The 18120-nt window shown below is 38.1% G+C and overlaps 1 protein-coding gene across 5 annotated transcripts in view; it reads right to left on the minus strand.

The window, feature by feature from the left end:
• The window catches only part of LOC115215685 (solute carrier family 2, facilitated glucose transporter member 10), a 74846-nt gene that overhangs the window by 36777 nt on the left and 19949 nt on the right, over nucleotides 1-18120 (minus strand). For 3 of the 5 annotated variants that reach the window (XM_036505779.1, XM_036505780.1, XM_036505781.1), the window contains exons 1-3: nucleotides 8017-8389; nucleotides 6143-6307; nucleotides 3748-3864 (exon numbers count right to left, since the gene is read on the minus strand). In XM_036505779.1, coding sequence (XP_036361672.1) covers nucleotides 3748-3864; nucleotides 6143-6307; nucleotides 8017-8374 — 640 coding nt within the window. In that variant the 5' untranslated portion in view covers nucleotides 8375-8389. Of the gene's footprint in view, nucleotides 1-3747; nucleotides 3865-6142; nucleotides 6308-8016; nucleotides 8390-10937; nucleotides 11556-18120 lie in introns of those variants that run through there. The other 2 variants (XM_029784957.2, XM_029784958.2) reach the window with 2 other exon arrangements.

Raw genomic sequence — 18120 nt, forward strand, 5'->3', positions numbered from 1 at the left:
CATACACGCACACACATATATATATATACATATATACGACGGGCTTCTTTCAGTTTCCGTCTACCAAATCCACTCACAAGGCATTGGTCGGCCCGGGGCTATAGCAGAAGACACTTGCCCAAGGTGCCACACAGTGGGACTGAACCCGCAACCATGTGGTTGGTTAGCAAACTACTTACCACACAGCCACTCCAGCGCCTATAATTAATCAATAATTAATCAATAATTCACTCAATGTGGAGGCGCAATGGCCCAGTGGTTAGGGCAGCGGACTCGCGGTCGTAGGATCGCGGTTTTGATTCCCAGACTGGGCATTGTGAGTGTTTATTGAGTGAAAACTCCTAAAGCTCCATGAGACTCCAGCAGTGGGTGGTGCTGGTGATCCCTGCTGTACTCTTTCACCACAACTTTCTCTCACTCTTACTTCCTGTTTCTGTTCTACCTGCATTTCAACTTTTTTACCACACAGCCATGCCCACCCCCATGGAAAGATAAAATGGCTTGTGGTGTAACAATTTTTGTAAATTCATTGTTTTACTTTTCACAGCAAGGCTATTTTTTGTATGTTTCTCAATAAAGTAATCATCATCATCATCGTTTAACGTCCGTTTTCCGTGCTAGCAAGGGTTGGACGGTTCGACCGGGGTCTGGGAAGCCAGGAGGCTGCACCAGGCTCCAGTCTGATCTAGCAGTGTTTCTACAGCTGAATGCCCTTCCTAACGCCAACCACTCCGTGAGTGTAGTGGATGCTTTTTACGTGCCACCGGCACAGGTGTCAGGGAGGACTGGCAGCAGCCATGATTGGTTGGTGCTTTTTATGTGCCACCGGCACAGAAGCCAGTCAAGGCGGCGCTGGCATTGACCACGTTCGGATGGTGCTTTTTACGTGCCACCAGCAGAGAAGCCAGTCAAGGCGACACTGGCATCGGCCACATTCGGATGGCGCTTTTTACATGCCACTGACACAGAAGCCAGTCAAGCACCCCCCCCCCCACAAAAAAACACACTGTACTGAGTGAATTCATTGTTGTGACACTCCGTTGGTTATGACAAGGGTTCCAGTTGATCTGATGAATGGAACAGCTTGCTCATGAAATTAATGTGCAAGTGGCTGAGCACTCCACAGACATATACCTATTTCTTTACTACCCACAAGGGGCTAAACATAGAGAGGACAAAGAAGGACAGACAAACGGATTAAGTCGATTATATCGACCCCAGTGCGTAACCGGTACTTATTTAATCGACCCCGAAAGGATGAAAGGCAAAGTCGACCTCGGCGGAATTTGAACTCAGAACGTAGCGGTAGACGAAATGCGGCTACATATTTTGCCCGGTGTGCTAACGTTTCTGCCAGCTCGCTGCCTTAACGTAGTTCTCAGGGAGATTCAGCATGACACAGAGGAGAAGCAGCAGCAGCAGCAGAGAAAGAATTAATCTGACTAATTTCTAGTTTTAGACCTTCACCAGGGAAAGGACATTTTCTGTTCACAGAGTGATAGTCAGCTTATAGCTACTTATAGCATATACTATATTTGTAGAATTAAAAATTGTATGCCTATCAAAAGAGGTTCACCTAACATCTATCATTATTATCATCATCATCATCATCAAAGCTAAAATTATGTTTGTCTCAAAAGTTGTACTTACATTGCATTTCAATATATGTATTGCTTAATTAATTTACTGATTAAATAATTTATAATGAAACTGAAGTGAACTAATTATATAATTAACAGAACTAATTATATAATTAACTGAAGTAAAATGCAACCAATGCATATGTTTCTATTGGAAACATGACTCTCTCAATATATTTACTCCAATACATTTTCACATTAAGAATCTTACAAAACAAAAAAATTAATTAATCTAGTGTTAAACAAATTGGCATTAGCATTACGTTGAAAAACACCCTATTTTGTTGTTTCAAAACAAAAAAAGAACCACCTTGGCAATTTCACTGCATAAAAGAATGCATCTCTTCCAAACGATACACAAACTCAATCAACTCAAAGGTAAAAACAAGGTATGTGTGGCAGTTCAGAGAAGACACATCATAATAGATAAGGCCACAGGATGAAGCAAAAGAACTTTGGGTAAAACAACCAATCAATTTATAAATTTGCTAATTAATTAAATTAGCTATCTAATTAAGTGATATTAAAACTAAATTGAAATACTTCAAGTCTGTGTTGGAATTGGCAGCATGACCATACCAAAAAATAACAATATATATATATATAGCTGCCCATGTGGCATACTTAATGCATATACATTGTTGACATGTAAGATGCTGTGGCTTTCATGAGATAAAAATCTCTCATAGCTGTGTTATATCAAAAAACACAATATACCTCACTGAAATATCTTTTACCTTTAATCATTTACTTGCATCAGTCATTGGACTGCAGCCATGCTGGGGGACTGCCTTGAAGGGTTTAGTCGAACAAATTGACCCCACTAATTAATTTTTTAAAGACCGGTACTTATTCTATAGATCAGTTATTTTGTCAAACTGCTAAATTACAGGGACATAAACAAACTAACACCAGTTTCAAGTGGTGGTGGGGTCCAAACACAAACATAATGACACACACACACACACACATATATATATATATATATATATATATATATTATATATATATATATACATGGAGTGGTTGGTGTTAGGAAGGGCATCCAGCTGTAGGAACCTATCAGATCAGATTGAAGCCTGGTATAGCCTTCTGGCTTGCCAGACCTCAGTCAAACCATGCAATCCACGCCAGCATGGAAAGCAGACATTAAACAACAATGATGATGATGATACAACAGTTTCTCTCAGTTTCATTCTACTAAATCCACTCACAAAGAACTGGTTGGCCTTGGGCTATAGTAAAAGACACTTGCCAAAGGTGCCTTGCAATGGAACTGTTCCTGAAACCATGCAGTTAGGAAGCAAACTGCTTACCACACATGTTTTTTTCAATACAAGATCATCTATAAAAGAATATTTCTTAAACAAGAACTACAGTATCTTGCCTGTCAACAATGTATATACATTAAATATGATACATAGATAGCTATTTTAATTTAATACTGCCTCAACTGAATACAATAGCTATATCAAATCTCCTGCAAGTCAACACGGGGTTCCTTGATGACAATGTAAACCTCTTTTGATTAAGGTATCTTTGGCCAGAGGAGTAGCTAACAGATTACCCATCATTTGGATAATTACTACTTCCAAGGTTCTGCTAATTATGAAAAATACCTAGGCTGGATTTTACCTACACTATTCCCTAATTTTGGATATGGATATATATTTATATATATGCACACACACACCACACACACACACACACACACATCCCTGCTTTCTGTCAAGGAATCTAGTGCTCTTAGCTTGGTTTTTCCTTGGGGCTGGCCAGATTGGAGCAATCTCAAGTATAACCAGCCGAAATTGCAAAGATAATCTGGAACTCAACTGAAGAAAGAAAACTCCGAATGACTCATCCTTGCTTTTTTGTATCGTCTGTTTGGATGTTTTGTTATCCCTTTTTGTATCATCTAGTTGTTCGGATGTTTTGTGTTCTTGTCCCACTTTTGGTATTCTTCATATATATATATATATATATATATATGCGCGTGTGTGTGTGTGTATCAATAGCCAGCAAGACATTGACAAATATATAAAAAAGAAATAATGAACAATATTTAAATCATATATCTTCAAATTTTGATACAAACAAGTCATATTACCTGATACTAAGGCACCAATAATTGCTCCTAGCAACAGGAAACTGACCACAATAGATTGCTGGTCACATGACAGCTGGAAATCTCTTCTTAACTGTAGCAATGCCCCAGATATTACTCCTGGAAAATGAAAACAGTTTGATAGGAAATATGAAATACATATGAATGTTGAAATATATACTTGTTACAATTCAAACAAAAATATTTTAAACATCATCATCATCGTTTAACGTCCGCTTTCCATGCTAGCATGGGTTGGACGATTTTGACTGAGGGATGGCGAACCAGATGGTTGCACCAGGCTCCAATCTTGATTTGGCAGAGTTTCTACGGCTGGATGCCCTTCCTAATGCCAACCACTCTGAGAGTGTAGTGGGTGCTTTTTACGTGCCACTGACACGGGGTCCAGTCAGGCAGTACTGGCAACGACATCACTAGAATCTTTTTACACATACCACCAGCACAGGTGCCAGTAAGGCGACGCTGATAAAAATCACGCTTAAATGGTGCCCTTTTACGTGCCACTGGCTGCTCTGGCAACGATCACGCTCGGATGGTGCTCTTGGCACCCTACTAGCACAGACACAAGTGCCAGTAAGGCAATGCTGGTAACGATCACGCTTGAATGGTGTCCTTTAAGTGCCAATTCATAGAAATTCATAAATTTAAAGCTTAGTGTTTGCACATATTCAAATACACATATGTAAAAATAATTTCCATGGAGGCTTTAACTCTTTAGCATTCAGATTACTCTGTCAAGTGTATCATCATCATCGTTTAACATCCGCTTTCCATGCTAGCATGGGTTGGACGATTTTGACTGAGGGTTGGCGAACCAGATGGCTGCACCAGGCTCCAATCTTGATTTGGCAGAGTTTCTACGGCTAATGCCAACCACTCCGAGAGTGTAGTAGGTGCTTTTTACGTGTCCCCGGCACGGGGGCCAGTCAAGGAGTACTGGCAAATGCTTATTCATTCACATTTATTTGAATTAATCATGCATCATCTTGTAGCTTTGAGATATCGATGATGAGGTTGTCTAATTTAAAAGTGACATTGCAAGGTAGGTGTGAGAGGCTGGATCTGGCCAGTTGGCACATAAAACAGGTAGGATATTTTGGCTAGATACATCCAGTTTAAACACTAAAGGTTTAAGTTTTGCCTGGTGGCTTACTCAGTTAGTGATATGCCTGGTTGAATAAGCTGTCTGGAGAAATTTAAAGCTCAGGTCAAAATGAATGTTGTAATGGATATGACTCACTTCTGCTTCGGTGAACTTTGTTGCTATTCTCAAACTAGTTTAAAATATAAACTTTAAATTTCATATACACACATATTGAGAGGCAATATTCATCCCCACATAAATGCGGTTGTTCTGTTAGAACAAACAATACTGTGGCAGATCCCATGGGTGAAACTCACATATTTGCTTCTATTACTCTTTTATTTGTTTCAGTCAGTTGATTGCGGCCATGCTGGAGCACCGCATTTAGTCGAGCAAATTGACCCCAGGACTTATTCTTTGTAAGCCTAGTACTTATTCTGTCGGTCACTTTTGTCAAACCGCTAAGTTACGGGGACATAAACACACCAGCATCGGTTGTCAAGCGATGTTGGGGCGGACAAACGCACACACACATATATATACATAAACACATATACGACAGGCTTCTTTTCAGTTTCCATCAACCAAATCCATTCACAAAGCTTTGGTCGGCCCAAGCTATAGTAGAAGACACTTGCCCAAGGTGTCACGCAGTGGGACTGAACCCAGAACCAAGTGGTTGGTAAGCAAGCTACTTACCACACAGCCACTCCTGCGCCAATACTGTAATATTGCTAGCATGGAGATAAACAAGAGTACATTTTGTGCCAGAAGTTTATATGAGAGTTTCTCTTGTGGTAACTACTACAGTATACAACAACTTTGTACCAATCCTTCAGGAATTTAGATATAACTAGCAGTATCACCCGGCGTTGCTCGGGTTTGTAAGGGAAATAACTATATAAGCATTTTTAGATGTAAAGTATAATAGCCATCTCAATATGGCTAACCACAAAGGGTGGTGTTACTGTAGCTTTTTACGTTCTGAGATTTAATAATACATTTTTAGAGAGTTACTTCTCTTATATAATAGCAAAAAAATGCATTAAAAATGGGGAAAAATTATGGTAAATTTTTTTTTAAAATCGTAGACTCATCGTAGACGCGCGCTAATACCCAGAAGGGTGCGATATGAATCACGACTATAAGATACCCGCTTTTGGTTACACTGCACCTCAAAATGTGGGAGTAGTTAGGAATCTAAATTGTAGGAGACAGACACACAACTTCACTTTTATATATAAAGATTATTCAGTTACAAAGATGGTAAGTGGAGATGCTTCAAATACTTACCTATGTCATAGCCAAATAATATACCTCCCAAGGCTGCTGTACTAGCAGTGAAAAATAAAAACAGTTTCCTGCAGAATGGTGAAGATGTCTTAGCACTGGCCTTTGATATCACAGAATCATCTGTCATTTCATATTCTTCATTTGTTCTTGGTGCAGAAATTCCATCTATTTAATTAAGAAACAAGAGAAAAATAGTTGCAAAAATAAATATACTACTTAACAAATTGTATTGATTAAACCCTTTCGTTACCGTATTTATTTTGAGATGCTCTGTGTTTCTTTCAGTTATTTTAAATATAACAAAGAATTCAGTAAAATAACTTAGTTATCATTCAACTAGTGTTAGGAACATTAAATTGTGACTAAGGTCTGATGGAAGATTTTAATTCAAAACATGCTCAGAGTCAGAGCCAGTTTCAGCCGGGTCAGTATTGAAAGGGTTAAGCATGTGTTTGTAATTTAAATTAACCTAAAATTTTAAAGGAAGGTTTTAACTTAGATTACTTTAACCCTTTTGTTATTGTATTTATTTTGATATGCTCTGAGTTTCTTTCAGTTATTTTAAATATAACAAAGAATTCAGTAAAATAGCTTAGTTATCATTCAGTTAGTGTTACGAACATAAATTGTGACTAAGGTTTGGAGGAAGATTTTAATTCAAAACTTAAGAAAAGAAGACATTTGTACTCAGAGCCAGAGCTGGTTTCAGCCAGGTTGGTAACGAAAGGGTTAAGTGGGCAGGTAGGCAAGCTGGCAGAATCATTAGTATTTCTCCTGGCATTTTACATTCTGAGTTCAAATAGAGATGAGGTCAAATATGCCTTTCATTCTTTTCAGGTCAGTAAAATAAAGTATCAGCCTGAATAAAAGATTTTTTGACTGAGTGGCTGTGTGGTAAGTAGCTTGTTTACCAACCACATAGTTCCGGGTTCATTCCCACTGCGTGGCACCTTGGGCAAGTGTCTTCTACTAGAGCCTTGGGCTGACCAAAGCCTTGTGAGTGGATTTGGTAGACAGAAACTGAAAGAAGCCCATTGTATATATAATCTAATGCTTGTAGCTTAGTTTTTCCTTGGGGCTGGCCGGATCGGAGCAATCTCAAGATTAATCAGCCAAAATTGCGAGGATGATCCGGTTCTTGACTGAAGATTAGAGGCTTCGAATGACCCGTCTGTTTTTTTGTATCATCTATTTGAATGTTTTGCGTTCTTGTCCCATTTTGTATTTTTATATATATTTTTTATACATACATATCTATATATATGCAAGTGTGTGTACATGTTTGTGTGTCTGTGTTTGTCCCCCCAACATCGCTTGACAACCGATGCTGGTGTGTTTACACCCCCATAACTTAGCGGTTCGGCAAAAGAGACCGATAGGATAAGTACTAAGCTTACAAAGAATAAGTCCTGGGGTCGATTTGCTCAACTAAAGGTGGTGCTCCAGCATGGCCACAGTCAAATGACTGAAACAAGTAAAAGAGTAAAAGAGATTATTTACAGTCACTGGACTGCAGTCATGTTGGGCCACTGCCTTGAAGGATTCAGCCGAACAAATCGACCCCTGTACTTGTTTTGTAAGACTGGTACTAGTTATGGGGAACAAACCAGTACCGTTCGTCAAGTACAGGTGAGAAACAAATACTTGCAGGCGTGCACACACACACACACACATGCATACGTATGCAGTGGAAGCTAACAAGAAAGTAAACATTTACAAAAAACATCTCTATCAAGATAATTGTGGCTGGTTCTTTTTTTAGTGAACAACTTTTGAAACAATATAAACAGCCCCTTATGTTAGTCTATCCAATGATCCCAACATGTTTAGAGGCATTAAAACAAAGTACATTATTTTTCACCAAAATTTCTTACATTTTCCCATTCCCTTTTGTCTTCCTGTGGTGTTGGCAGTCGGTGTTGTGGGATGTGATGAGCTATGTGGTCCTGGTGGAGAGGATGACAGATGAGGCAGGCGGAAGTAGGGCTTGCAGGGGCCAGCAGAAGACTGCAGGGTGAATGCGTTGCAGGAAGCGGAAGAGGTCAAGCAGGATGCACGTGTGGTCATTGACGAAGGGACAGTTCGAGCATAGACGAGGAAGCAACAGGACGTGTCGAATTCGTAAGAGACCCCTGATCTTCGCCGAGGTAAGGTCTTTTGTTTTTCTTTCTCCCGTTGCTTCTCCTTTCTCTTGTCCTCTTCATCCATCACACTACACTTCCATAATCCCATTTACCGATTGTGAGTAAAAACACTAAATGAAAATAGGCATGGCTTCAAAGAAATGATAAAACAATAATTTATTAGTAGCCTTAATGAGGTTGTTTTATTCCCCAATTGATAGTTTAAACATCCCTTGAGTTTCTCTCTCTCTCTCTCTCTCTCGATTATTTCATTACATTAAATATATGCAATGCCAATAAAAAAATTAAATTCTGAAAAGTTTTACCATCTTTCAATGTAAAGCTGACATCCGTTATAATATTTCCAGTCAAACTCTCTTAAATAAACCCACAAACAGTTTCACATTCTTTTCATCTTCTTTGCATGACTTCAAAATGCAAGTTATTTGATGAAAATAACCGTTATTCGTGATACTATAAAGGGCAGAGGTAAAGATCATGGACCGCAGCCACTTTGGGAATTTCTTTTTTTTCTACAGGAATACACTATATTGAAGGCGGAGATTCCAAATCTGTAAAAAAATCTGCATTTCAAAATTTTAATCCCACTACCCCATCCCTTTTCCCAATTTCCTAAATTTTCACTTTAAAAAAAAATTGGTGGGGTGGGGCGAAATACATAGTAAAATACGCAGATTATGATTCTGAGAAAAAAGAAATTGTTAAATTTCAATTTTTCAAAAAAAATTAATAAACACCCCACTCCTCTCCACCCTACGACAAGTGAAATTAAAGTGTTTTCTCAACTAATGTTTCATGCATGCATAGAATTATAAAACGCAAAAAGTATCCAAACAGAAAATCTGACAAGCTAGAAACAAGTTTTCAAAATTTTAATATGAATTACCAAAGAAGAAAAAGTCTCAAAACTTAAACCCCACCCACAATTTCTTCATTTTTCACTTATTTTAGAAATATTTTTGGGCGAAATACGTAAACAAAATACGGAGATTATGATTCTAAGAAAAAATTGTTTGTAAAATTTCAATTTTTCCAAAAAAAAAATTTTAAATAATAATAATAAACACCCCTTCCCCTCCATCCTATGACGGAAAGTGAAATTTCCCCCACTCCCTTTTTTTTCTTTGCCAGAGGGGCAAAGAATGAAAACGCATTTTGGGGGGAAGGGTTCAAAATCTTCAATTTTTAAGTACGCCCCAACCGGAAATCTGACAAGCTAGAAACAACAGCCAAAACGAGGATCAAATTTCTAAATAGGAATTACCAAAAAAGAAAGAAAAAAAAAATTTTATGTCATTTTGTGTGTGTGTGTGTGGTGTGTGTGTGTGTGTGTGTGTGTGTGTGTGTGTATGTGCATGTGTGTGCGCAAAAAATCTAATTTTTACATACCTCTCTTAATTCCAAAAGACCCTCAACCACAACATATTGGGTTGTGTTTCTCATGAAACATTAGTAGTGTCATAGGGCGGGGAAGGGGTGTTTATTTATTTAGGTTTTTTTTTTTTTTGGAAAAATTGAGATTTTACAAAATTTTTTTTTGCCGAGATCCTAATCTCCGTATTTTTCTATGTATTTCGCCCCCATCCCCCCACAATTTTTTTTAAAAGGGAAAATTTGAGAAATGGGTGGGGGGGATAAGAATTTCGAAATGGTTTCTTTTTTTTTTTTTTTTTTCGCAGATTCGGAATCTCCGCCATCGATTTAGAGTATTCCCGCAAAAAAAAAGAAAAAAAAAAACTTCGCCAAAATTCCCAAAGGGGGTGCGGTCCGTGATATTTACTTCCGCCCTATAAAGATCCGTTGGGAGAATTAGAAGAAAGTTCTCCGTTAATTTTCATTCATGTAAATAAATGTTTATGTTAATTTAAGAATTTGCCAGCAAAATCTTATAAAATGACAATGTTCTAAAAGATGTACATTTGATCCTCGGTTTTGGCTGTTGTTTCTAGCTCGTCAGATTTCCTGTTGGGGTGTACTTAAAAATTGAAGATTTTGAAAACCCCCAAAATACGTTTTCATTGTTTGCCCCTCTGGCAAAGAAAGAGATGTACATATTTATATGTTATATATGAAAATAAAGCAAATTTAATGTTGTCAGAATATTATTATCATTGAACCATTCTACATATTTCAACGTGGTTGTCGTCCAACATGTGGCATTAATAAACATGAAAAGTGACAATGAACAAAAATTGAAACCGAAAGAAAATACTAAAGGTACTTTTTTTTATGGAGATAATCCATTATTAGATCGATTTCCATCCAGCTGTCGCTCAATGATGTATCACACCTTGCGAAAACGTGAATCTGGATGCGAAACATCGAAATATATGTATCTATAAAGGTTTATGAATGACTAGCAGTATCGTCCGGCGTTGCTCGGGTTTGTAAGGGAAATAACTATATAAACATTTTTAGAGAGTTATAGCCAAAAAATGCATTAAAAATGGAAAAAGAATGATGGTAATTTTTTTTTTAAATCGTAGACTCATCGTACCGCGCGCTAATACCCAGAAGGGCTCGATATGAATCACGACTATAAGATACCCGGTTTTGGTTACACTGCACCGCAAAATGTGGGAGTAGTTAGGAATCTAAATCGTAGGAGACAGACACACAACTTGACTTTTATATATAAAGATAACATTTACCTTGTGACATAGGAACATCCTGTGATTGAACAAATGAATTATCAATAGGTACATCATCATTTCCATCCACCTGTGCCATTCTAGTTTGGCTCCTATTTTCCTCCATTTCTTCGCCTCCTTATCCGTTACCACCAAGTTATATGTTTCTGTGTTTATCTGTGTTCATACATTTATCCTAATGCATCTTGTATCACTTTACACGTTTCCATTTATTTGGTTCTTTTGTTCAAAGATATTACTTGACATTTCAACAGTTGCGAATTATGTAGAGATTTTTGTAATCAACCTGGCGACCTATTCTTACATCAACATATTGACGCTTAACTCATTTCACTTGTCATTTCATGAGAATTGAGGTATATCTCGCTTCAATATTCTTTGTCATTAGCATGTAGAGGATTGTAAATTTGCAAAACCGGTTGTGACAGGCTAATTAAGCAGCTCATTCTTTTTTCTTTTTTATACTCCGAAATCAAATCATGCGGGCATTCACCTTAACCTTTTATTGCGGTCACCACACATACTTTGTATCATATGTATACTTTATCGCATTTCACTGATTTTTTTCCCCCTTTCTTTCTCCTTATCCTTTATGTAAATCTCTACACAAATTGTTGGCTCTCCTTGTGATGTCTGCCAAGTTCAAAAAAAAAAAATTGACCACTTATTTTCAGTGAAAACAGGTCAGTACGAAAAGGGTTTGGAAGAGCGACGAGGTGGTGGTAAAGGATTGGTTTTTGCCGCTACTATTCACCCTCATGATCAAACCGTAGTCTGCTTTATTAACAGTCGGGATAATTTAGCTGGGTGTATGTCCCGCACTATGCACACGAGGGCTTCACTAAGTCGTCGCGGGTGGATTCCCAGTAAAAATAAAACATTCGGATGAGTCCCCGAAATAAGTATTCGGTTAAGGTTTAACTATTGAGTCGTACAACGACACTGCTTACTTCTATAATACATATTGTAAAGAAACGTGTCACAGATGTCTGAGTATTCAACGGATCAACAGGCAGGATACTTATTTATACTGAAAGCTAAGTGTATTGTACATAAACAAACATTTCAGACGCTCCAGCGTATATGGATACGGGAGGGTATATGCGTATAAGTATACCTGAGAATGACGTGTGAATATATATGGATATGTGTGGGGGTTTTATATAGTATGTATTTAAAACATGCTTTTGTAGTTTGTAAATGTGGAGAAATTCGTCAGACAATATAACTGAAGGTAAATTCAACAATCATCCTCTCACTATAAAGGTGATCATTATTACAGGTAGAAAAGTAGTAATAGTAGCAGTATAGGCACAAGGCCTGAAATTTTAGGGGCAGAATCTAGTCGGTTATATCGACCCCACCCCGTGCTCAACTGGTTTTTATTTTATCTATCTCGAAAGGATGAAGGGCAAAGTTGACTCTGGCGGAATTTGAACTAATCAATTGGTAGAATTAAACGTTGATGTGGTGAACAGAATCTTGGTGGGTGAGGAGGAGAGTGGATTGGTTTCAAATTTTGGCAGAAGGCTAGCAACTTGGCCGAATGGGTAAGCCCATTAGATCGACCCCCCCCCCACTGCTCAGCTGTGCGCAGGGGGTGGGAGCAAAATTAGTAATCGGGGCAAAATGAGTAACCTCTAATTTCTCGTTATTTTCTCCATATCTGTTTGAAATCATTACATTTCAGGTATTGCCTCATTATTTTGCACCGTTGCACCATCATAAGGTGTAAGAATTGGTCAGCATAGTGGTTGTTGTTGAAGTTGAGAGAGTCTGAAACGTAGTCAGGTGACAGGTCATCGTTTTTCAAGAAAATTCGGATCTTTTCGGTTTGAACAGCAGTTTTTTCTAGCGGTGTCATGAAATTGTCACCCATAATTATGACCCTAGAATCGATCTATTGCATTTCAATCTCTTTTGGGGTTAGGGTTAGGGCTGGGGGAAGGGTATCTTTTTTTCTTCACAAATGTAAATAAACCCAATCTGTTTCTTAAACGAGGGACATATTCATACGGCACAGAATGCTTTTTAACTCAATAGACGCTTGAAATTGGTTGAAATTGCAGAAATTGAAGAAAAAACAACAACAAATATCTTACAAACTATAGAATTTTCTCAATAAAGCCAAGAGAAAAAGATGTTTTATAAACACATTCTACCAGTATACGAAGTTTAAAATTTTTTAGTTACCTAGAAATTATGTTAAAAACTGCCGGTCAAACCGAAAAGATCCGAAAATTCTCCTCAACTTTGAACTAATTATTATTGAGGTTGATAAAATATCTAGATAATATTTGGTGTTTAACAATCAATATTCATTTCCCCGTTGAATTCCTAGTCAATTTTTTCCCACATGAATATCTAATTTGATAATTTTCAAATTTCAAAAAATGATGTCTAAAATAGTGTAAAATAAGTAATGACTAATTTCACTAAATTCTTCTCTTTAACTGCAAGGTGTGTAAATATATCACGAATTGAGGACACTCCAGCAGACTATGAAGAAGCTATAGCGAATATCTTATGCTGAGTTTTATTTTTATTTAGTCCAGTTTCGTTAATTTAATATCATGTGACATTTCCCCCCTGATCTTCTTTCATTTGACCGAAATGTTTTAAATTCTTTTTATTTTTTTCCTTTCCGATCTTTTTGATGTCTAGGGATGGATATTGATGTGCATGAGTTTGATTTCTGGAGAACTGAAGCAACAAATTTACCTTATCTCGGCTTATTCATTTTACCCTAGCCAAATTTGTTTTTTATAAGCTCAAAAAGAAAGACGATAATTTTCTGAAATTGTGACCAGATTATGTTAATAATGCTTTTAATGCATTTAGAGAAGGCCATTTGCTTAGTTGATATAGTTTTTCTTAAGTAGTGTACATTTGTAATATATATTATATAAAATCCGTTCTGTGTGTGTCTTCTAGGATCTCGGGCATCCTCCATCCTATTGCGCTCAAATTTGATATGTAGATACCGACGGTATCAGGGCGTGTATAAGTCTTGAAAGAATTACAAAAATCGATTCCAGGTGAGAATGCGATCGATAAAGCCGTGGGAACGTTCATTTGTACGCGCAAGTACATCAGCTGTTATATAAAATCCGTTTTGTCTGTCGGAAATTATTTTGCCTTAACTTCGTTTCTTTCCTGCCAAGCTTACTATTTAAACCATGCTTGCGTTCTCCCAGTCAACAGCCTTATCATTACTAGTACTTTAAACTCTTCGGTTGCATATTTGTGTGAATAAAATCGTTTTTCTTTGGAATAGAAAAAAAGTCTATCTTTATTTCTTCTTTTGCTGGAGTCTCAAATTTAGGTTAAATCAGTGTTTCTCAAAGGGGTGGCCTATGGGATGGTCGGACAAGTTGTTTTGAGAAAATTTGGTTTAAATGTTTGACAAATCAGCACCGTCCATTGGATGGGGGGGGGGCGTTTTGTTCGTATATATATATATATATATATATATATATATATATATGCATATATATATATACATATATATATATATATATATTATACACACACACACACACACACGCATATATATATATCATCCTCATCATCGTTTAACGTCTGCTTTCCATGCTAGCATGGGTTGGACGATTTGACTGACGACTGGCGAACCAGATGGCTGCACCCGGCTCCAATCAGATCTGGCAGAGTTTCTACAGCTAGATGCCCTTCCTAACGCCAAGCAATCCGAGAGTGTAGTGGGTCCTTTTACGTGCCACCGGCACAGAAACCAGTCAGCTGCTCTGGCAGCGATCACACTCAGATGGTACTTTTAGCGCTCCACTGGCACGGGTGCCATATATATATATATATATATATATATATATATGTGGTAAGTAGCTTGCTAACCAACCACATGGTTCCGGGTTCAGTCCCACTGCGTGGCACCTTGGGCAAGTGTCTTCTGCTATAGCCCCGGGCCGACCAATGCCTTGTGAGTGGATTTGGTAGACGGAAACTGAAAGAAGCCTGTCGTATATATGTATATGTGTGTATGTGTTTGTGTGTCTGTGTTTGTCCCCCTAGCATTGCTTCACAACCGATGCTGGTGTGTTTAGCGGTTCGGCAAAAGAGACCGATAAAATAAGTACTGGGCTTACAAAGAATAAGTCCCGGGGTCGATTTGCTCGACTAAAGGCGGTGCTCCAGCATGGCCGCAGTCAAATGACTGAAACAAGTAAAAGAGTATATATATACCGGAGTAAACACATAAATGTGAAACAAGGTGGAAAAAAAGAGTACTCAAATACCAGTGGTAGAGTAATATGCTTTATTTAAAGCAGCAGAAAATTCTACAAAACCTGTTACTCTGAGTTTCACGTTGACCTGATGAACGTCAACGTGAAACTCAGAGTAACAGGTTTTGTAGAATTTTCTGCTGCTTTAAATAAAGTGTGTATATATATATATATATATATATATATATATATATATATATATATATATATATATATATATACACATAAATACATATAAAATACACAAATATACATACATATACACACACAGGCAAATCGTACATATTAATCACATGTGCAAAAAACATGAAGAACAACATTGAACAGTATATCACATTACTTTGGATTATCATGCTTCGTATAGATCAGTAAGTGCATCCTAACGTAATATACTACCATTTTTAACAAGACCAACAGTAATGTTGTTATAACGGTAATACTAAACAACGTAACAAAATTCATGAAGCAAGGTACCAAGTATAAAAGTTCACACTTGCACACACACAATCGAAACGAAATCGGAATCGAAATTGAACCAATCCTATGACTGGCACCCGGCAGATGCCAGGACCCCTGGACTGGTGGTACGTAAAAAGCACTATCCGAATCGTGGCCGAAGCCAGTGCCGCCTCGACTGGCTTCCGTGCCGGTGGCACGTAAAATGCACCAATCCGACCGTGGCCGTTGCCAGCCTCGCCTGGCACCTGTGCAGGTGGCACGTAAAAAGCACCCACTACACTCACGGAGTGGTTGGCGTTAGGAAGGGCATCCAGCTGTAGAAACACTGCCAGATCAGACTGGAGCCTGGTGCAGCCCCTGACTTCCCTGACCCCGGTCGAACCGTCCAACCCGTGCTAGCGCGGAAAACGGACGTTAAATGATGATGATGATGATGATATATACACATGCACAAACAAGATATTTGCGTATGAATATATTATACAAACAAAATCTAAATAGTACGTAGCGCATCCGCCAACACGCAAAGGCTAAATTCAAGTATCCAAAACTTTCAGTCCGAATTACAAATCCCGGTAAGGTCCATTCCACAAAATATAAGCCCCGTTATATGCATATTAGATTTCACAATGTTTACATTCCTATTGTATGGATATTAAAGTATATATCCGCAAAATCAAATAAATTTAGTTTTTAAAAAAGTAGTAGCAACTAAACTCCGTGTCCCAGTTAAATTTAGTCCAAGGTTTGCGTTGAAGTATGGATATTAAATATATAATGATAAATTTAGTCCCAGTTGCGTACAGGTGTCGATCTAATCGACTGGTCCCATCCCTCAAAATTTCGGGCCTTGTGCCTAGAGTAGAAAAGAATATAAAGATAGATAAGGCTGGTCTATGGGATTACCCTGGGTTTCCTGTCCATAAAGTGCTTAGCTTTTCTGTGTATCATCTGATCCCAAAACCTGCTACAGAGGCCATATGGCAACAGGTTTTAGGGTCTGATAATACGCTGTAAAGCTAAGCGTTTTATGGACATGGAACCCAGGGTAATCCCATAGGCTGGCCTTTTCTGTCTTTATATATGTATATGGTTGAGTACGACAATAGAAACTCTCACGCCAATTTGGACATAAGAGCATCCAGTTGTTTCATCTACTGGACAACCTGCTCATTCAGTCAGCATGGAAAGTGCCTGAGTATTTCATCTATACATGTATACTCAATGTGATTCTCTGGTACAATCAGTGTGACAAGGCTAAACTTCTGAATTGCAAATACAAGACAACCAACAGGTTTTCTACACAATTTCCATCTACCCTGAATTCACTTATAGTCTCAACTCAAGCCCAATGTAAAAGCATTTGACAATGACCTCACACACTAGGATTAAACCTGATACTTTGTTATTATGAAGCAAACCTATAATCATATAACCAGTCACCAATGCCAAGTACATGCATGTACGTATATTATTATAAAGTGACACTAAGGTACAAATATATGAAGCCCAATATACCCATCATGACTATCAGTCTGACAAGCATACACCAGGCACGTGCATCATAACCATATGTGCGCAAAATGTTAATCTCAAAATGGTAATCTCAGCGCATGACCTTGAAGGTAAGTCTCAGAAATTTTTTCGGGTTGAGTAGCCCATCCCACTCAAAAGGTACCTGAATAAGGGTTGTTTAAGGACAATGAATAAAACACCTATGTTTCTTGGGGTGAATTATCCAAACTCCAAAGAATTCCCCTCAGCACATGACTACTCCAGCTCGTGATCAGAGATGCACATATCGTCAGCCGCTAAGGGTTATGCTCAACTAGTTAAGATCAAACAACTGACAAGCAAATCTGTGGTACTGAGCAGAATATTTGCTGTAGCCTATCTTTTATACCAAGACAAAACAATGTATATGATAACACTTCTAATCAGTTAAGATCAGAAGCCATGAGAATCACTGTGTGTGTATGGTGTGTGCGTGGGGGTGGGGATGAAGGGATGGTGCAAAAGTAAAACGCGGAGTAAAAACTTAGTCTCCTAGGTCGAACACAATTCAAACGCGCACTAAAATTACTTAAACCAGGGGAGGTAACTCACGGATTACCTTACAGTTCATTTTTGTAAAAAAATACTTCTCTTTTAACGTTAGACAGGTAATTAAGAGTACATTTGGTCGTCTTCAGAGAAGAAACCTGGTCGACTACATGTAGAAGAATGGGTTAAATGCATGAAAGGGCCAAGTGGCGCGTGAAACAGCGATCTTCTTTCCTTCGGACGATGTTTTAGCTTTCATTTTGTCTAGGACCACTTGTTATTCGTGAACAATATGTTCGGTAATTGTTCTTCATAACATAAAATTACTTCGAATTATAAGCCTTCTAGCGGCCGGAAATTCTTCTTGCTATGCACCGCCTTTAGTCGAGCAAATCGACCCCAGGCTTCTTTATAAAAGGCAC

The sequence above is a fragment of the Octopus sinensis genome, linkage group LG9 (assembly GCF_006345805.1).
Source record: "Octopus sinensis linkage group LG9, ASM634580v1, whole genome shotgun sequence".
NCBI lineage: Eukaryota > Metazoa > Mollusca > Cephalopoda > Octopoda > Octopodidae > Octopus > Octopus sinensis.